This window comes from Cupressus sempervirens, chromosome 3 (genome assembly GCF_028749045.1).
Source record: "Cupressus sempervirens isolate cs-2001-9-10 chromosome 3, ASM2874904v1, whole genome shotgun sequence".
In the NCBI taxonomy this organism is placed as follows: domain Eukaryota; kingdom Viridiplantae; phylum Streptophyta; class Pinopsida; order Cupressales; family Cupressaceae; genus Cupressus; species Cupressus sempervirens.
Genome location: NC_143120.1, coordinates 64,516,942 through 64,539,013, shown reverse-complemented (window position 1 = coordinate 64,539,013; position 22,072 = coordinate 64,516,942). Strand labels below are relative to the sequence as shown.

General features: G+C 37.4%; 1 protein-coding gene across 4 annotated transcripts in view; it reads right to left on the bottom strand.

The window, feature by feature from the left end:
- The window catches only part of LOC149564801 (gamma-glutamyl hydrolase 1-like), a 152,072-nt gene that overhangs the window by 71,056 nt on the left and 58,944 nt on the right, over positions 1-22,072 (bottom strand). For all 4 annotated transcript variants that reach the window (XM_089818382.1, XM_089818383.1, XM_089818381.1 and 1 more), the window contains one exon: positions 20,948-21,042. In XM_089818382.1, coding sequence (XP_089674508.1) covers positions 20,948-21,042 — 95 coding nt within the window. The remainder of the gene's footprint in view (positions 1-20,947; positions 21,043-22,072) is intronic.

Sequence of the window (22,072 nt, the reverse complement as noted above, 5' to 3'; positions counted from 1 at the left end):
GGACAAGAACATGTGGAAAGCATAGATGGAGTATTTATCAATTCATATATAATCATACTTAGCTCCTCAACCTTATGAGGATTTTCACAAAAAGAAAATAATTGGCTTGTCCAAGGGTCACCTGATTTGCAACAAATTTTATCACGTTGCAATCCTTGCTTCAGTCTAAGGCCAGTTTGAAACACATGTTTGTAAGTAGTGGACTGCATTATCATATTCAAAGAGCAATGCAAGATTGAGACAGCTCATTGAGTTTTCAATGAAAGTGGATTTTGGCAACCGAGCAAGGAGATTGTGTAGGTAATTTTTCTTTCTATCCTCATCTCTATTTCATTCCATCATTTTTATTTACATTTGTTTATGTTCATTGTTCATTTTTAAATGTAAAATGTAAAACTTAAAGCTTAAGAGTTTTAGGTGACTCTACAAAACCCCCAATATCAAATAAAAGACCAAGATAACTTCCACAAGAGATTAGCAAGACAATTGCATTAAGATGCAAGAATGTTATTATTCATAATGAACATCAATAGATTACATGGACATGATTGATTGAGTCCAATGGAAGGATTAAAATGTACATAATAGGCCTCCTTATATAGGAATGGAGATAAGGAAAAGATAACCTATCACATACACAAGGTGGAATCACATGTCCACCAAAGGTGGATAATCCTCCATTATGCAATGAAGTATGTGTAATGATGAAGATGATAATGTGATGTGCACTAAAAGTGGAATAAAATAACATCTCTTGCCATCTAGAGTGGAATTTTACTAAACCATGTGCTTAATTAAGGTGCAAAATTCTAGATGTCTCAATGACAAACTACTATGCAATGCATTAACCTAAGTAAGTTTAAGTAAAGTGTAGTTAGTGAATATTTAATCACACCAACACCCTCCCTTAAATACAACTTACAGAAATGCACTTAAACTCACAATGCAAGATGGGTCCCGACTACTAGGCTATGTTAGGTACCCATGTACAATATGCAAAGCAATACATGAAATGCAATATCTCATAAAGAGAAGAAAGAGAGAAAACCTGATGCAACAGCACCTAAGAAGACAAGAATACCAGGATGATAAACTTAATAATATGGTCAATTTAATTTGATTTTGGTCATTCATGATGTATTAAATTAAATTGAGTCAATTTGAATAATAATTTAAGGTTGAAAGACAAAATTGTACAAGTTGTCAAATATATAAATAAATATTGTCATAAAATGTGACAATATGAAAAATATGATGCAATAGGAAGATGGAAGGTCATAGGGGAAGTTGGATGGTTTCAAAATCCCAAAAATGTTATAAATAACTTGTATTGGTCGTTCCAAATCAGAAGGAGAAGGAAGAGAGCATTTTAGTATTAGTTTGTGCATTTATTCCTAGCTATTTTGATTGGTTTTCACTGTTTTTATGTCGTTTCCAAGCCTTGTACAGATAGTTACGGCCTGAAAAACTTATTTAAGTTATATATTTGGATATTAGGATGACTTATCTTCCTTTTGGTTTGGAATAATTTCATTCAATTTTGAGGAAGTTATGCATATTTTAGTGAAAGTGTGTTTGCAGATTTAAGATTCACTGACAATAGTCATGTTGCAATGTTTGGTACAGACAAATATGAATGAGTTATGACCTCTAAATAGATTAATTGAAAATATATATGAATAATCTTTCTTTCAATTTTAGTTTGTGTCGTTTTTATGTAGATTTGTGGAAGTTATGAATCTTTTAGCAAGAACTGGTTTTTTAATATCTTCAATGGAGTTGTGGGCATAAATCTGCATGCATGTAATGATTTATGGATTGGAAGAATTAATAGCTTACATATTTGGAAAATAGACTCACGAAAGATTACTATGAAATTCATTTGGGATCATTTGGTTTTGGTTTATGAAAGATATTGGATTTTTTATGCAGGGTTACATGTATCATTTCTGTTTTATGACAGTAAAAATGAGTCTTAGTACAGAGACCATAACATGTAAAGGAATAGTTGGATTGGGCTCAGCTTTGGATATGTTTTAGAGGGACTAATTCTAAACAACTCGTCCAAAAGATTTTTCGGGAAGATGTCAAGAACAACAGTTATGAATAAACCAATCCGATATAAAAATCAAACTGTGTGAATGGAGATATATTGATATACTTGTTGAAGCATATTTTGTGTTACTTCATGAGATGCCTCTAAATCATAAATTTATTGAATGGATGTTGAAGGGATCCGAATGGATCCTATTTATTAGTGGGTTTTTTTATATGATATTTGCATCAAAATCTCACGGGAAAAACCCTCCCCAAAAAGAGAGATGAAAAAAACACAATGCACAAATGGATGTAGCAGTCAAGACCCAAAAGCTACATACATCATGTATATACAAACAATGATCCTCTCATAGGAAGGATGATATGAGACATGATACCTAGGCGGAGGGGATAGGGGAGGAGAGAGAACAGAATGATAGGTTGGAGTTGGACTGCGTGGAAGGGTCACTCGAGCAGAGATCGCTAGATGGGACAAAGATATAGAGCACCAACGAGTGGATGTGCCAATATGTCTGATCAGAGCTTGTTGTATTTGATTTGATGTCGTCTATGCTTGGGCCAGATCATGTGGTGGACAACATAGTGAGTGGGGGATGTGGCATCCTCAGTGGTCTGTTGTTAGGAAGAAATTGTAGATGTTGTGTGTTGGACGACTATGGAGGTGGATCTAAATGTGTCTATGTCACATTCCAATTTGAGTGCGATGAACGGGAGAGCTAGTTAGCCGCGTTGTGGGAGCCGACATGGGCAGCGGAGATATGATGGAAAGAACTACGGAGAATGGGATCTCTGTGATGTGGTAACCACGTTATGGAGTCCGCTCGGGCAAGGGGTCGATAGGCATTGGTCCACTTAAGGTTTTGGGCAAGCGACCTAGAGAACTTGTCATTGAAGAGAAACGACAATGAAGGAGCGACACTACGGTGGCGGGACGAGCCATCGCTTGTTGTGTAGCTAAGTGCCTCTCAGCCTAATTATCCCACATGTGTGGGTGTAACAAGTCTATACTGCTTTTTATATATGAATTGGCCACAACATTCTTAAACAAAGGCGGATAGAGTTGTAAATTTGTCAAACTTGTAACAATGATGTGGATTTGATAGTACACTCCCTTGATTAATGGCACTTTATTATATTTTAGTATTGTGTAGAGAAAGCTTCTTAAGTGGAGTTCTTTTGGGAAACAAGTGTCATTTGAAGACTATAAATGTGAGGACATTTGATGAGGAAAGCATCCAATTATTTGATTATCTTATTTTTCTCTTGTTGACTTTATGACATTTCTGAGTGTGAAGTTTGTACTCTTGTTGAAGTATAAGGGTTTGGGATCTACAGTTGAAGTATTGTAGATTTAATTCTGAGAATCCACAGCTGAAGTATTGTGAACTTTTGAGTTTTATTATTGTCTCCTCTTTCTGTATTAACTGTGGCTGAGGAGCATTTATACAATTGAATATTATAATTTCTCTATTGCTGGATGAGGGGTCAATTTGCAGATTGGAGTTTGTTTTGGGCAGCATTTGTAAGGGTAGACTGTGAATGCCATATTGAAATTGGACTAGGCGGCTTTCAATTTGACTTTGCAATTACATTCTAAGGCAAAGACCAGGTTCTTAATTTGTAAAATTCAGTTAATATTACATAGTTTGAAAGTAAACAAGCTAGCTTCAAATTCTGATTTATACTTAGCCAACAATTAAATTCCCTTTTCATTATATTGCTATACGGTTTGTTGATGAATGAATTCAGAGATTGGTGTGAATCATTTCAGAATTGTTTATTGGTGTTTGGTATTTATTTATGCAAAACTTATAAGGTCAAAATTAAATAAATTTGTGATCAATTTCTTGTACATCCTAATATTGAGTTTGAAAATTTAAGACATCATATATTCAGTAGTAATTGGATTGCTTGCCAAGTGTTTGACAAAATGTCAAACCATTGAATGTGAAAGCAATTGATGCTTGATTTAGCTATTACCAGCCAGGGTTATTACAGTGGTATCAGAGCTTGCTTGCAAAGTGTTTGAGGAAATGTCAAACAACTGAATTATATAAGAATTTGGTGTTTGTTGAAGTTATAACTGGTTGGGGTTATTACAGTGGTATCAATATAGTTTCCTGCCAGCTTGCATGAATTGGGCTCAGTTTTTATTTTGTTCGGTGTTGACTTCTAAGATTTTCAGATCTGATTGCCAAAGTGACCAGCACTTTAATTTCTCCAGCTATGGACATAGGATTGGCAGCTCTAGAGATGGATGGAGCAACAAGGAAGTTAGCGTAAAAATGAATGCTTTGTAGGAAGAGTATGGAGAAACCTAAGCTTCACCAACAGAGGTTGGCAGAGAGTTTGTTGGATCCAGCAACAGTTGAGAGGGCAGCGAGGTATATGGTTTCCACCTTTAGAAGGTCGACATCGAGGTTGCAAGGAAGGAAGCTTGAGTTCTCCCTGACAGGTGTCCATGATGCTTATGTAGCTATATTTAGTACGGCACCTGCTAGACCCATTTGCAGTGTTGATGATGGACTCATTTCACAGAGATCAGTAGATGTGTCAGTACCCTTGGTGGATAGCGGCATTAAGGTTCGACAAGTTGCGGCTCCCAGAGTTGTTGCAGCTTGTGCAAAGACAATTGATGCAATTGTTACTATTGACACTTCTAGCTCTCTCCAGGAGAGGATTATTATTGAAGATTTGTATGTGAGTTATCATAGTGTTGCTCCAGTACAAGAGCCAGCTACTTCCTCAGGTGGGACCAATACATGTATGGAGTTACCCAGCTGTGACGTTGGTGATTTCTATGGTACAGCGAAATCAGTAGATGTGGATGCAGATAGTATGGACATATCTAATGATATATTTGATGATGCTATGAATTGCACCCGGTACGATATCCCTTGCCAGGTATCAGCTGATGACTCCGAGGAAGTTTTGGATGGGTCCCAGGATCAATGTTTACAGGATCTATCCTTTGAGGTGGAAACTGAGACGTGGGGATATTGATATTGTGAGGGCTTCCATTTCTCAAGATGAGGAATTGACTGAGGTACATAGTAGTTGTATCTCGGATGCAAAGTTGTGCAAGGTCGATAGTACACATGCAATGAGTGATCTTGTGGTGAGCAGTTCTAATTCGGTTTCTTATCATAGTATAGTTAGTGAGACAGAGTGCTTGCATAGGAGGCAGGGGTTACAGAGGCATCATGTGACTTATCAGCTGAAGGTGAGTGATAGTGACATTTCTTCAGCTCTTGAGCATTATGATGCTATTTGTCAGATGTTAGCTACATTTGGTTTGGGTGTTCCTATGTTAGATGAGCACGGTGATAGTAGTCTTTCCCTAGCAGAGGTTCATATGCTTCGAGATGCTATTAGAATCTTGAAGCATAGTTACTCTTAGTTAGTTGCTGATAGGGATTACCTTCTGGAGTGGAGTAGCACCTGTTATGAGACGTTAGGGAAAGAGGAGGTAACTGAGCTTACCCAAGAGCTTGAGGTGATTGTGGACTCTCTTCAGTATACTCAGTTGGCTCTTCAAGAGTCACAGTCACAGCTGGATGAGGATATCGTGGAGTTAGAGCGGGTACAGTCGACATCAGCCCCAGATCCTGTTCAGTTACATATTGTGGTTGGTGGTGAGTTTGCTTCCACAGTTGGGGATGAGGGACGTGATGATGTGGGCCACACATCCATCTAGCATATGGGTGCAATAGGTACATAGGAGGTGAGAGCATCAGGCGAGATGAGCTCTCATGGTGATTTGCTTCCTTCTACCAGAAGCGGATCTATTTCTTCATTTCATACAGTTGGTACCATTAGACAGATGGTAGTGCCACATTTTTAGAGCGATCAACTATGGGTCGTAGGGAAGTAGGTTGATGCTTCCACATATAATTTCTACTGCCCAGAGTTCTTCATGGAGTATCTATTAGAGAGTTCAAATGTGAGGGAGGATTCATACAGAGTGTCTAAGGGTACTCTAATCTGAGGCTCTCGTGCTATTCAAAGGTTGGTGGGAAAGATTGTAGAGACTCTATCTACTATGCTTCCCCATAGGGATTTTGAGGTTGGGTTTGCTGAGAGGGTTGCCCAAGATCTTGCCCGATCAATAGTTCGGAGTCAAAGATTGGAGCCATCTTCTGATTACCAGTTTGATGATGATGAGCCCCTGACAGAGATTGGGAGTTTTTATCAGCATTACACTGTGATGAGCGCTCATCATTTTTCTTTTGATCCACAAGTAGAGGATTTGGATTCACTTTGGTATGGGTTGGCTCCAGTTTCATGCCGTCCATTATGGGATGGGTTAGCACCATCTTTTGCAGATGGGATTGATAACTGCAAATTAGACCCCTTGCAATATCTACACACTCAAGACAATTTGGCAGAGGTTGGAGTTGGTGGTAGTGTTTCAGTTATCTATGGTTGTTAACATCTCCACAATGCAGTTGGGTGTGAGTATCAATTTGATAGAGACTCAGGTGTGGATAGAGTTAGTATTTAAGTTGGATTGAGTTCCGATGCGTTGTCATCACAATTAGTGTCTACAATCAGTTTCCAGATGATTCTGTCATTCATTTCAGTTCTCTGGGTGCTGATGCTACAGGAGTTTCTTGTACACAGCAAGGATAGTATGCAGTTCTACCTTTGGGATCTAGGGGGGTTGTGATGTTCATTTTGCTCCAAGATTGCTTGAGGACAAGCAATCTTTGGGAGGTAGGACTGTAATGTCCCCATTTTTAGCAGGTTCCTGCAGTTGGCCAGGTCAATTCAACATCGCGACCCTCATGAGCAGACAGTGGGACTTGAGGGTCTCAGTTGTGTGGTTATAGGCTTTCTAGCAGCCTATGGTGTGTTTTGGCTCTGTTTGAGGGACTTATTATTTATAGTAAGTCAATCTGTTGGTTTTGATGAGCTCAGTTGAGTTAGAAGAGTTGGAGGATGCTCTAAGTTTTTATTTCGGGCTTCCAATTTGAGCTCCAAGAATCTTGGAGAGAGCGTCTATTTATAGTAAGTCACCGCATCTAGTTCATTCATCATTAGGATCACTTTGGTGTTGTCAGATTTCGATTTTGATACTTCTTTAGTTGTTCTCACAAGATGGGTGAATTATTATTATTCATCTAAATACATTGAGGTTGCTATTTTTGTTGGTGTTGTTTGTTGGTCACCTCAATATCATAGCTTGTTGGAACTAGAACGAAAAGTTTTAAATTGTGGGAACAAAAACTGTAGCCTTACGTATCACAATATTAAGTTATAGTGGAAAAAGTCAGTTTCGGAGCCAAAAGCAATTAATAAATTATATTACTGGCAATTTATTATATTTTAATGTTGTGTAAAGAAAGCTTCTTAAGTGGAGTTCTTTTGGAAAACTGGTGTCATTTGAAGACTATAAATGTAAGGACATTTGATGAGGAAAGCATCCAATTATTTGATTATCTTATTTTGCTCTTGTTGTCTTTGTGACATTTCTAAGTCTGAAGTTTGTGCCCTTGCTGAAGTATAAGGGTTTGAGATCTCCAGTTTTAGTATTGTAGATTTAATTCTGAGAACCCACAGCTGAGGTATTGTGGACTTTTGAGTTTTATTATCGTCTCCTCTTTCTGTATTAACTGTGGCTAAGGAGCATTTATACAATTGAATATTATAATTTGTCTGTTGTTGGACGAGGGTTTAGTCTATAGATTGGAGTTTGTTTTGGGCAGCTTTTGTAAGGGTAGACTGTAAATGCCAAATTGAAATTTACCTAGTGGCTTTCAATTTGACTTTGCAATTACATTCTACGGCAAAGACCAGGTTCTTAATTTGTAAAATTCAATTAATATTACATAGTTGAAAGTAAACAGGCTGGCTTCAGCCAACAATTAAATTCCCTTTTCATTATATTGCTATATAATTTGTTGATGAATGAATTCAGAGGCTGGTGTGAATCATTTCAGAATTGTTTATTTGGCATTTGGTATTTATTTATGGAAAACTTATACGGCCAAAATTAAATAAATTTGTGATCATTTTCCTATACATCCTAATATTGTGTTTAAAATTTTCAAACATCATATATTCAGTGGTAATTGGGTTGCTTGCCAAGTGTTTGACAAAATGTCAAACCATTGAAATGTGAAAGAAGTTGATGCTTGATTTAACTATAACCAGCCAGGGTTATTACAGTGGTATCAAAGCTTGCTTGCAAAGTGTTTGATGAAATGTCAAACAACTGAATTATATAAGAATTTGGTGTTTGTTGAAGTTATAACTGGTTGGGGTTATTACAATATAGGTGTATTTAGAGTTGCTTTTAATCGAAGCAACATCCCAGACATAATGGTGATGTCCAAATTGCAAAATTTTGCACCTACAACTGAATCAAGCTAAGATTGCACTTCTTCAGAAGAGGTTTTCACACCTTGAGAGCTCTGATACCATGTTAGAGTTTTAGGTGACTCTACAACACTCCCAGTATCAAATGAATGACCAACATAACTTCAACAAGAAATTGGCAATACAATTGCATTAAGATGCAAGAATGATATTATTGATAATGAACATCAATAGATTATATGGAAATGATTGATTGAGTCCAACAGATTGATTAAAATGTACATAATAGGTCTCCTTATATAGGAATGACGATAAGAGACAATGATAAGGATAAGATACCTATCACTTACACAAGGTGGAATCACATGCCCACCAAAGGTGGATCATTCTCCATTATGCAATAAAGTATGTGCAATGATGAGGATGATAATGTGATGTGTACTAAAGGTGGAATGAGATAACATCTATCACCACCTAAAGTGGAATTCTACTACACCATATGCTTAATTGAGGTGCAAACTCCAAGGTGTCTCAATAACAAACTACTGTGCAATATATTAACCTAAGTAGGCTTAAAGTGTAATTAATGAATATTTAATTACACCAACACTTACTATTTCAACTTTCACAATGATTGTAGTTCAGAAAGCCTCTTATTGTTTTCCTACAAATTATTGATGGAGAGAAGCCCGCAATCATGATGTCATTGATCAATAATGGCACAATTCTCTACATGAGTCTATACATGCAGCTACCTACTACGATGATGAGACATGGAGTGGGCTCTATGATGTTCTGGAGAGAATGTCACCCAATGATACAGTTGTAACAAATATATTCTATGAGATAGAAATGTATAGGAATTCAAAAGGAGACTTTTTCTCAGTAAAACTTATGCAAGCAAAATCAAACAATGTTGATACTAGATAAAAATATATGATTCTAATTTCTAGCTCTATTACTATTTTACGTTGATAAAGTCAAAGTTATAGAATTGATTTTTAAATTTTTATGTTTCAAATGCATGGTGGGAGATGTTAGGTTCTTCAATGCCAAATCTATAGAGGATTGCAATTCATATCTTGCGCCATCCATGTAGTGATTTAGGATGTGTGTACGAGTATATTGAAACATATACACTCAAACAAGCGCAACTAATTGGCAATTAAAAGGGTGAGTGATCTTGTTTTGTTCATTACAACCTTCTCCATTGTAGACAAATCTTGGAGAGTGATAGATTTGTCATTTTAGAATAAGTTGTTCCACAAGCAGAGTGGAACACTAAAGTTGATGATCCTATCTTTAGTTATGAAGAATCAAAAAGAGTTGATCAAGTGGATCAAGAGATAGAGACAGTGATAATGGATGAGGAGGCTAGAGCACGAGGAGACTCGTAAAGGACCTTGAGGCTAAGAGTAAGGGATCGAAGGATGATGAAGATGATAAAAATGAGCTTCAAACTCAAACACCCTATGGCTGCAAAATCTTCCATGGCCTATCTTAGGTGTACATGTAGGAAGGTTGCAAGGTCAACTAATCACTAACATAGGCCACATTGAACCTTAGGCTTCTAGGCTCTAAATTTTATTTTGATATAATTTGAACTTTTGATTTCATGGATTTCATGTTACATGAGTATTGTAGACATCTAATTAATGACACTATTTACATTTTTTATTATTATGGTAAATCAGTGTTGTAGTTGTATTAAACAAAAGAGATTAAAGCTCCTTATATTGATTTACAAAGATGATGTTTCTAAAGGAAACAATTGTGAACTTAAGATGGAAATTGAAACTACCTAATAAAATAAAGACTAAGATGATCATTAAAGAAACATTACAATATTCTAATACCCTCTCTTAATGGTCATCATCTAACTGTTGTCTTTTGGTCACAAATTCTAAAAAACATTTTGTCGCTACTAAGGCCCTCCCTGGATCTACCAAATGCTAATGACCAAGAAGCCAAAATCTGTCCGAAAAAGAATAGAGAAGGTTGCCCCCTTCTTAAGAATGTTCTGTAAAAAGAGTCAAGAGCCTGTCACTAACTTTGCCACTAAGATGAGTCTGCCACTAACCCTCCCAGAATTAGCAAAACATCTAACCAAAAATCATCACAAAACATTCAACCTAATGTAATATCCCCGACATAAAATAAATTATAAATCAAACTTATGTTAATGGGTTGATTAATTTAATATATCTCGGACCCATTTTCGTTTTGTTTTCGTAATTTGTGTTGTCAATGGCTATCTTTGTACACTCTCAGGAAGTTTTCCCCACGAGTATTAAAGCATGGCTTGTAGGTAGTCATAGGGTATGCAATTTGCATTATTTTCTCTGTACTATGAATTCCTATTGGAGTTCTCTGCATTTGCCATTTTGGAAGTGAAAGACCTTCCCTATTTGGTTTGTTCAATTTCGATAGGATTCAACCCTCACCATATTCCATCGCCTATAACGCTTCGCTCAGATCTGGCAAATTGGAGCACCATCATATTGCGAATTATCCTTCTGTTAAATTGGTTCTACCCTCTTGTTTTGTGTAGTTACATCTATTGTTTATTTGCATTAAATCTTGTTGTTTGTTCATACTATCTATTGGTCTATAATCAATCTCCGTAAGCGTATAGACTCCTGCCTTCCATTCCAAACCACTACCGTACACCGTATAGCCTCCAAGTTCAACCCAAGCTCACCGTACGGTCTCCCTTATTCTATCATACGGCTGTTTTGAAACACTTCCACCGTACAGCCACCTATACTTCCTATCTATAAGGCCTTGTTTCTCCCCCTCCCTCCTTACAGACTTGCATTGACACCATACAGATATGTATTGACACCGTATGGCCAGAATTTGAAGATACCGTACTACATTTTCTCTCTACCGTAAGACCATCAATTTAGCCTACCAGCAGCTACTGTACGGCCTCATTCCGTATGGCCTCTTTCAGGCCTTCTCCCATGTGTAATAGGACAAATTGATTCCAGCATTCGTCAAACTACACCAGTAGGGCTCTATTCCAAAGGGGTTGACGAACAACGAAACATTACACATTATGTTGGATAACGAAGCTTCTCTTCCCTAGAGACCAAGACAAACACTGAGAACAACTAGCACAATTTTGAGGAAAAATCGGCAAATCCTCTAAACTTTGCATATGAACATGATGCCTGAAAACAGTCAACGAAAAGCCATGATTTTTTAGGAAAAAATGTAATGTCCCCACTTTAGCAGTCGACCAAGTGTGTGTGCATTAGCCTAGTTCTATATTGTCCCGAGGGCTAACGAAGGGTTTAAAGGGATCTTAGAGTGTTTTGGCCTAGTCATCTCCAGTTTGGGCCAAAACGGAGTTGATTTACTCAGTCTCAGGCATACTTACTATTTTTAGTAAGTCAACAGGACACAGGGGAGGCTAGTTTTGGTGATTGAATTTGATACTCTGCGGCAAGAGCTTTCCAATGAGCTATCACTCGTGTTATTCGGAGTCCGATAGCTAATATATTTTTATGCCTGAAGTATTGTTAAAGTAACAATTAATTTAGTTGTATATTAAAGTGTTACTTTAATATTAAATTTTATGGGAATGTGTGCAAATCAAAAGGGGCAGGAATACAGGACTATGTGGAGGCAGGAATACCGGTCTAGATCAGGAGGAGATAATGTTCAGATGGTTACTAGGTACATTAGAGGAGGGGTAGTGTATGTACCAGGAACAGAATAGACAAATGGATATGATGTTGCTACTTATGGCTATACAGATGGGTGTCAATATTAATCCAGGCGATGCAAACAATGGAAATGGGGGTAATGATAATAATGGAGGCCAAGGCAACAACAATGGTCCTGACAATAACATTAATGGTAATAATAATGGATATAGCAACAATGGGAATAAGGCTAATAACTTTAGACATGTTGCACGCTCAACTCAAACAACAAGTTCGAGACCTCTTCTAACTACCTTCCTACCCAGAGATCCGGTTCAACCAATAAATGAACTACAGACTACCAAGTTACAGGGTCAGTTCAAGAGGGATTGGGAGGCTAGTGGATCGGAGTTTCAGGCATATATTTCGCTCAGAGATTATATGGACTCGAGGATGAGACACATGCATAGAGCAGGAGGGAGAAATCAAAACTTTGAGCTAAGAAAGAAAGTTGGGAAACTTTCTTTACCTTATTATGATGCCTTAGGAAAGATGACAGCACGAGCTTGGGTGCAGAAGGTAGATACATACTTCCAGCTGAATCCAATGCCCGAGGAGGAGGCTATCAAGTATGTAGTTATTCATTTGGATGGCCCAACACATGAGTTGTGGTCATGGCATGGTAACCTTGGGGCATAATCAGATCACATCTTACAAGTTCACTGAGAGACTCATAGAGAGATTTGATACCAAAGATCCTGAGTTGTAGTTTAAAGAGTTGGCACAACTCAAGCAGTGGGGATCAATTGAGACATACATCAGTGAATTTCAGAAGTTCACTATGTTGGTTACTAATATTTTAGAGAGGAGATTAGTAGTGCTATTTATGGATGGACTCTCAGATCCCTTGAGGGGTTCGATCAAAGGGCATGCTACATTACAAGAGGCCACTAAGAAGGCTTGTGACTTAGCACCTTCTTCTTTTAAGAGCAGATTTCAGCCTAGGGATTCACATACGAAGAAGGATAAGGACAAAAAAATCTTTTTACCAGGATGCACAACCAAAAGGGGATAATAAGAAGCTGGATAATGACACCCTGAATGAGTTGAGGAGGAAGAAATTGTGTTTTCATTTTAGAGAGCCTTGGGACTTAACTCATAAGTGCCCTCTCAAGACTAAGGCAAGTCAAATGGAGTATTTTTCAGCAGAGGAGTCATAGTCAAAGGGGGAGGATCAGCACTCTGATTCGGATGAGAGTAGCACTCCAGAGGAGAACATCATTCCTAAGGATAATAAGTTGTTGGCATGATTGACAGGGGCTCAAAAAGCGATCACATTTAGGGTCAAGGGTACTATCCAAGGGCAAAAAGTGATCTCTCTCATTGACACAGGCTACACATAACTTCATAGATGCACAGTTAGTAGCCACGAGAGGTTTACAGACCGAGGAGCATGTTGGCTTTACAGTCATGGTAGCTAATGGTGACAAATTATTATGCACTCGGAAGATATCTAATCTTCACATTAGGTTTGGAGATGGCTATGAGTTGGAGGATGAAATCTATGTAGTAGACATGGGAGACTATGATGTCATCCTCGGCATGACATGGATGGCCTTGCTAGTTGAGTTCACACTCAACCTAGCAAAACTAGAGATAAGATTCCAGCATGAGAGAAGAATTGTTGTACTCGGAGGACTTTTGGATGGGAGTTGCAGAATAGTCTCCCTAAGGAGAATGCAGAGACTTTTTTGGCATAATGACATAGAGTGAGCAGAAAAGTGTTTCATTATGCCAACTCCACAGAAGCCACAGTTAAAGAGTCATCCATTGAATATCCAGGAGATACTTGACAGACATGCCAAAGTATTTGGCGATATTCCACACGGGGTTCCTCCTGACAGGGGAATAGAGCATGTTATTGAGCTTGAGGAGGGAGCCAAACAGGTCATGATTACCACCTATCGTCATCCTAAGAAACACAAGGATGAGATGGAGAAGGCAATTAAGGAGTTATTGGAGATGGGGCACATTATGTCTAGCAAAAGCCCTTTTGCTTCAGCGATAGTTCTAATGAAGAAGGATGGGATGATGCGCATGTGCATTGATTACAGGACTCTAAATAAGAAAACAATTAAAAATAGGTATCCCATTCCTAGATTGATGAGCTAATTGATGAGGTGCATGGTGCACACTTCTTCACCAAAATTGAATTATGATCCGAATACCACCAAATCAAGATGAGAGCAGAGGACATCAAGAAGACAGCCTTTCCATGTCACTATGGCCACTTTGAGTTTATGGTTATGCCATTTGGGCTAACCAATGCACCTACCACATTTCAAAGTTATATGAACCAGGTGTTCAAGGGGCAATTAAGGAGATTCATCTTGGTCTTCTTTGATGACATCTTGGTCTTCAGTAAGACCTGGGAGGAGCACTTGTAACATTTGGAGGAGGTGTTATCTCTTTTGGATATAGAGTCATTGTATGCCAAGGAATCAAAATGCGAGTTTGCCATGACCGAGCTCCTTTACCTTGGGCATATCATTAGTGTCGATGGTGTTCGGGTTGATCCTAAAAAGATTAGAGTTATTGTGGATTGGCCTACTCCCACAAACCTCACACAACGTAAGGGATCCTTTGGTTTATGTGATTTTTAAAAGAGGATCGTTAGGGGATTCTCCCAGATTGCAGCACCTTTAACAAATCTTAACAAGAAAGGAGCCTTCACATGGATAGAGGCAGCACAAAGGTGTTTTGACCACTTCAAACAGGTGATGTCATCTTGTCCAATTCTACCTCTACCTGATTTCACAAAGCCATTTGAGCTGCAATGTGATGCTTCAGGAGAAAGGATAGGAGCAATATTGATAAAGGAGAGACACCCCATTGCATTTAAGAGTAGGAAGCTCCAAGGAGTGGAAAGAAGTTATTCTATCTACGAAAGGGAAATGTTGGCCATAATGCATGCATTGGCCAAATTCTGATCATATTTGGTAGGTGGGCATTTTGTGATCAAAACTAAATCACAATAGTATTAAATACTTCATGAGCCAGCGTGATCTTAATGATCGGCAATAGAAATGGGTTACTAAATTGCAGGCTTATGACTTTGATATAGAGTTTGTCAAAGGTAAGAAAAATGTGGTGACTGATACTTTATCTCGGAGACCTCATTTATGTGCTCTGGCAAAGGTTTCAAATAATTGCAGAGATCAAATTGTCGTGGAGTATGCAGGAGATGAATGGGCTTCTGGGATAGTTATGGGCACCATTCAGGATGACACGTATGTGGTGTTGGATGGGTTGATTAGATTTCAGGACAAGGTGTATTTGATCCCTACATCACAGTTTAGAGAGGAGATTTTGAGGCATTTCATGATGCACCTACAGCTGGGCATCCATGGGCATCCAGGGGTCTTCAAGACCTATAGAGAGATCCGATAGCGGTTCTAATGGAGATGGCTCAAGGATGATGTTCAGAAGTATGTCAAGGAGTGTGCAGTTTGTCAACAGAATAAGGGAGAGCACACATTTCCTGCAAGTTTACTACAACCCTTGCCCATTCTGAATGGAAAATGGGAAAGTATTTCTATAAACTTCATCATTGGTTTACCATGAGTGTAGAGAAGAGATTGTATTTATGTGGTGGTAGACAGATTAACAAAGTTTGCTCGCTTCTTTGTTATTCCTTCTACTTATACAGTAGCACAAGTTGTAGATTTATTCTTTAGAGAGGTCTTTAGGTTGCATGGTATACCAAGATTTATTGTTAATGACAGAGATAGCGAGTTCATGAGCAGCTTTTGGCAGGAGTTGTTCAAGCTGTGCAGTATAGATCTTACACCTAGTACAAGTTACCAACCTCAGACAAATAAGCAGACGGAAATAGTAAATAAATGGGTAGAAGGCTATTTACGGAACTATGTGTGCGCAGCAGAAAGCGTGGGTCAAGTGGTTATACATGGGAGAGTACAATTACAATACTACATATTACATAACCATCAAGATGACTCCATTTATGACATTGTATGGGTATGAAGCACCTAGCTTCGTGGATTTAGTTTTGGGGAACAACTAAGTGCCCAAAGCCAAAGACCTGTTGCAGCATAGTCAGGATACCCTGAGAGCACTCAAGGAGAATATACAACAAACTCAAAATCAGCAAAAGTTGTATGCTGATCAGAATAGGGTAGAGCACAATTTTGAGGTAGGGGATATGGTGTATTTGAGGCTACAGCCATTTAGGCAGTCATCACTCAAGAGTAGCAGAACAGAGAAGTTGAAGCCTATATTTTATGGTCCCTACAGGGTGATTCGCAAAGTGGGAGAAGTCGCCTATGAGCTTGAGCTTCCCAAGGGTAGTCAGGTGCACAATGTATTTCATGTGTCAAGGCTTAAGAAATCCGTTGGTCAAAGTGTAGTTCCTTCTACAGATCTATCCCCTTTGGATGAGGAGGGGAAGCTCGTGTTAATACCTGAGGCTATTCTGGACACCCAAGAGAAGAAACTCAGAACCAAGATAGTAAAGGAGTATTTGGTCAGATGGAAAGACTTGACAGAGGAGGATGCTAAATGGGAGAGTGAGCAGGTTATTCAGCAGGTTGGACTGAGATTGCTTGAGGACAAGCAATTTCAAGGGGGGCAAACTGTAATGCCCCCACTTTAGTAGTCGACCAACTATATGTGTGTTAGCCTAGTTCTACATGGTCCTGAGGGCTAACAAAGGGTTTAAAGGGATCTTAGAGTGTTTTGGCCTAGTAATCTCCAATTTGGGCCGAAACGGAGTTGATTTACTCAGTCTCAGGCATACTTACTATTTTTAGTAAGTCAGCAGGACATAGGGGAGGCTAGTTTTGGTGATTGAATTTAATACTCTACGGCAAAAGTTTTCCGATGAGCTATCACTCGTGCTATTCGGAGTTCGATAGCCATTATATTTTAATGCCTGAAGTATTATTAAAGTAACAATTAATTTAGTTGTAAAATATTAAAATGTTGCTTTAATATTAAATTTTATGGGAATGTGTGCAAATCAAAAGGGGGCCCTAAGGGAGACATAAGTGATTATTTTAATATGTTTTATATCACACATCTTTTATTCCACATTGCTCATGTAAGTGGAATGGACCCTTGGAGAAAGAATTAAAGGGAGCATTAGTAGCTTCATTCGGCAGGTTGAATATGAGAAGAAAATTGATGTGTGAGTTGCAAATCCGTTCTTAGCATTAGAGGACATCTATCCTCTCTTGACATTCTAGACGTCATTCCCTTGGGGTTTGGCCTTTGGAATTCATTGCTATCAGCTTCATTAATAGGCAGATTAGGTGCATTTCCAGCTACAGGTGGATTGGGTGTTTGTTCATATCATTCTCGCTTCTTGTCCGATGCTTATGCCATTGTGGAGGGATGATTTTATGAGGGTCTTGAACTGATTGAAGACAGATTTTACTGTAGTAGCATTGTAGCGCGGCACTATTCATATTACTGTAGCAACAAGATGAGAAGTCATTACTGGAATATTATGTTATAATGTTGGAGTAATTAGTGAGTTAAAAAGTCTGCTATGTATTTGATTTTATTAGTTTGAAAATTAATATTATTTCACAGTAGTTCAATCTTCAATTTGCATATTATTATAAATTTCTTCTTGTTTATGTTATGTGGTTTTCAAATCTATGTAAAGACATAAAAACAAACAAACATTTTATTTCTGGAGCCATAAAGGGGTTTAAACATTTAACGAAGAGATTAAGAGTTGGATGCAAATTATTTGACTAAATTCCTATTAGCAGTTGGTTCAATTTTTGGGCATTTCTAGGGTGCCCATTATAGAAAATCAGAAAAACTAGACACAATTTTTGAGGTGAAAAATCGATCAAAACTAGACAATAGAATCCGAGACATGGATCAAATAATACAAAGCTTAGTTTTTGAGGAAAGTGGTAAAACCCTGCATATAATTTTTGAGGAAAAAATTATAAACCCGCAAAGGAATCCCACACAACTTTGCAGAGTATAGAATCAGAATTAATTTGAGCAAAAAGTTTATAAAAACCCATCAAATAATTTTTTAAAGGAAATAATTATGAAAACCCATTTGAGAAACCTTCATGCAGCAATACAAGAGAACTCCCATAGTAAAAATGCACAAGCAAGTACATGCAAGTAGTAAAATGTGCATGCAAGTACATGCAAGAACATACCTTCAAAAAATTAAAGACTTTTTCCTAAACCACGAAATCATGTAATCAAAGCCCTCAACTAGGGGCTTGCGATTTTCAGCAAAAATCTTCAAATGCAAAACCACAAATTTCATAAAATAGCTCCACAATTTATTTTTTCAAGAAATTAAAAAACAAATTTCTAGAAAAAATTCCAAATCAAAAGAGGCTCAATTTTTTCTTAAAAAGTTATGAAATCTCATCGACCTGCTCTGATACCATGTTATGGTAAATTGATGTTGTTGTTCTATTAAACAAAAGAGATATAAGCTCATTATATTGATTTACAAAGACGATGTTTTTAATGGAAACAATTGTGAACTAAAGATGGAAATATAAACTACCTAATAAACTAATGGCTAAGTAGGATGATCATTAAAGAAATATTCTAATATTCTAATACAGATGTGTTATTTAGTTTATTTATTTCCTTTATATATTCACATTTATAATTATGCAATAAATGTAAACTTATGTGTGCAAAGTGGATTCTATCTATCTCAGTTTTTGTGTATGTATGGATGTTTGAAATCCTTAAAAGATCTTTGAATATCTTGGGTTTTCCATTTTGTCAAAGTCCTTACCGAGTTTCACCATGTCCAAACATTGAGTCTGAGTGTGAGTCTTGGACTCTCAGTCGAAACACAGCTTGTTGAGACTGAGTCTTGTAACTATGGTTTTGAGAGCACACGTATCTTTTGAAATTAGCTCTTGGTCATCCTTACTGATTTGTATGATATCTTTACAATCTTGGTATTGATCTCCTACCCCCCTACTCTTTCTCGGCACACATTTTTGTTGCCATTTCCAAGTCTATCATTAGGCCCTTAATGACTTGGATTCCATTCAACAAAAGCTCCTTGGATCTAATATATTTCTCACAAGAAGGTATTACTCCACTCTTGCACAATATCTCTATATTCAATTGTATAAAGTTATTTCAGATTTCCACGTCCTTTTCGCTCCAACTCTTGATACATAAGTAATATTCAAATACAGCTGATAGGATAAGCGGAAGCAATCCAGTCAACCCTATCTCCAGCGGAAATGTCTCTTAATTCCACTATCACTATAATAACAAATGTGGATGTGCTCTGCCATCAGAGAATGACCTGTTAATGTATAAATACCATCAGCAGTATTGTGGTTTGTGGAAAAATTAAGCAACTCAACTCTCCAGTCAGAAGACAACTTCCCCCAAAATTTTGAGGTATTCTTTGGTTTAAAGCTTATAACTCAGAAATATACTTCCCTATCACGCATGGAACATGCCATTTTTCCAAGTCCTAGATGTTTAGTACTTTTGGACTTTGGAACCATCTTACTCAAATAGAGTGCCTAGAGCTCTTCAAGCTTGTATTCTTCTTGTTTCTCTTCATCCTTGATTGTTGAAAGAAGACTATAATATTTATTTGAATTTCAAATAGGTTGAACCATATATACCTGCTAACACAATAACAATCATGGTTTACATTTTCCTGCCTCTAAGATAGCTGTTTTTGTAACGGATACATGTAGAACTAGCCAAGTTTAATTTAAATTGGGTAGAGTTTGACAGAAGGTAACACTTTTCACTTTTTTAAGATCAATGCATTGTGACATATTTTCAAATGAATTCTATGACTCATTGAGGGTTAAATTTAGCTCAGTATTTTTGCATTGATTATACAGTGATGGGTCTTAGTTATCTAATACTATTAAACTAATCTAGAGTTTTACCTGATGCTCTAGCATAAAGAAAATCAAGTTTAAAGAAGAGGAACTTATGATGTTTATAACAGGAATTTGGTCAGCAAATGCAGTAGGCCATAAACTCTTAGTGATTGCTCTTATTGAAGAGATATTATTTTCATGTCAAACAGGTGTGAAAGCTAATATGGTTGAAAATCCAATTTTAAGTCGCTTTTCATGGGATTCAATTTTTAAACTAACATAAAATAACAATGTTTGTGGGATAAATACTAAGTTACCGATGCTGATTCCGATGCTGATGCGGGTGCAGGGTGCTGATGCGCGGAATTTGTTTTTGGGGATTTTGGATGCATTTGGGTGTGTCTATATATATATATATATATATATATGCAAAGAAATGCAAGAAATATACAAAAAAAAACCATTCTATCGCATAATGCTTCACCATTGATAGTTCAACTTCAAATTCACTAATCAAATTCAGTCATTTAGAATCATAAGGATTCTCAAAATAATCCACATCCTCATCATCATCAATTAAATACATGCTAAAATTGACATCTAAAAGGCATTTTGGCTGCGGGTGCTTTCTAGATGGGCCCAGATGCTTCCCGGATTCTCCTAGGAAGGACATTTTGGACCTGTGGATTCTTGCTGGATGCGCTGCAGTGCATCCACCAAGAACCTAGAGTCCCAGGATGCGCTTTCAGGGAGAATCTGTGCAGCATCCTAACACACCCAAGCATCCAGACACATCAGAACCAGCATCTGGCCATTTCAGCAGAGAATCGGTAACTAAGGATAAATAGATCAATTTTATTACCATTGTAAGAACAATAGGAAAAACAAAACTTTACTAGACCCTTTGTCCAAAAATTTCCTTGCTTATATGTAATGATTATTAACATTGCTTATTAGCAACATTGCTTAGGAACAATTCATTGTACACATAGCCATAAAAAGTAGATATGATTAGTACAGGTTCAATAGATATACCACTTGAACAGATCACTTTCCTTTGTTGGATTCCCAACAAATTGCACTGTTGATGGCATCTTTGTTGCATTGAACCTTTCAAGAATATTTTGGTCCTGCATTTGGATTGTCTTGTCAACAACACAAACCACAATAAAAAATGCTACATAAAACTCATTGCTTCCAACTAGCATAACTTTTGAGGAATAAAGAAAACACAAACTAAAAACCACAATAAAGAATATATTATAGTGCACATTTTTTTTGTTGCATCCCTACAGAACATTCAATGTTGAAACCTCTCTTGGATGTTTCATTGTGTTCATCTGTCAATCTGATGCAATTAAAAGCTGAGTGAAATAGGTATACCCTTAATGCATGTCCTTGCCTTGATGTAGTTCTTAAGCATGTACTTCTCTTTCTATTGAAGTCATTGTTTGAAAACAAGTTAAAAGAAATTGATAATACAAGATGATGTTATCTAATGATGAAGATTGGCCAAGAGAATGAAAATGGTGGAAAGATGTATTTTTTAAGCTTGCACCACTCTATCTGTTAAAGTCATTGTTTATAAACAAGTACAAGAAATTCATCATATAAGCTGATGTTGTCCAATAATGAAGGTTGACCAAGAGAATGAAATTGGAGGAAAGAAGTTGTGCTTAAGCTTGCACTACTCTAGCTATTAAAGACGTTGTTTGAAAACAGGTAAAAAGAATTTCATCAAACAAGATCATGTTGTCTAACAATGAAGCTTGGCCAAGAGGATAAATTTGATCTTAAGCATTGAAGTAGCAATAAAGACCCTAGAGCGCACCAAACAATCGGATGACAATGTTTATGAGGCCAAAACATAGGAAAAGTGCACCTTGTATGTTTGAATAATCTTTGAGTGGCAAAGGTCTTCACTGAGGGAACTTTTCAAGTCTGTGCCTATTTCTGAGGGGCTGGGACAGAGATTCATTCATTTTAAGCAGACCCAGAAGGTTAGGAAAGTCCTTAAGTGGCAATAATCCATGGTGCACCCTGATCAAGTCAGGTTTAAGAGGCAATGGATGATGAAATGGGTGCTCAAAATGTTCGAATTTCTATAAAGTCATTGAGATCTCCCTAAAATGCTCTAAACTTAGACGAGCCACTTTTTCT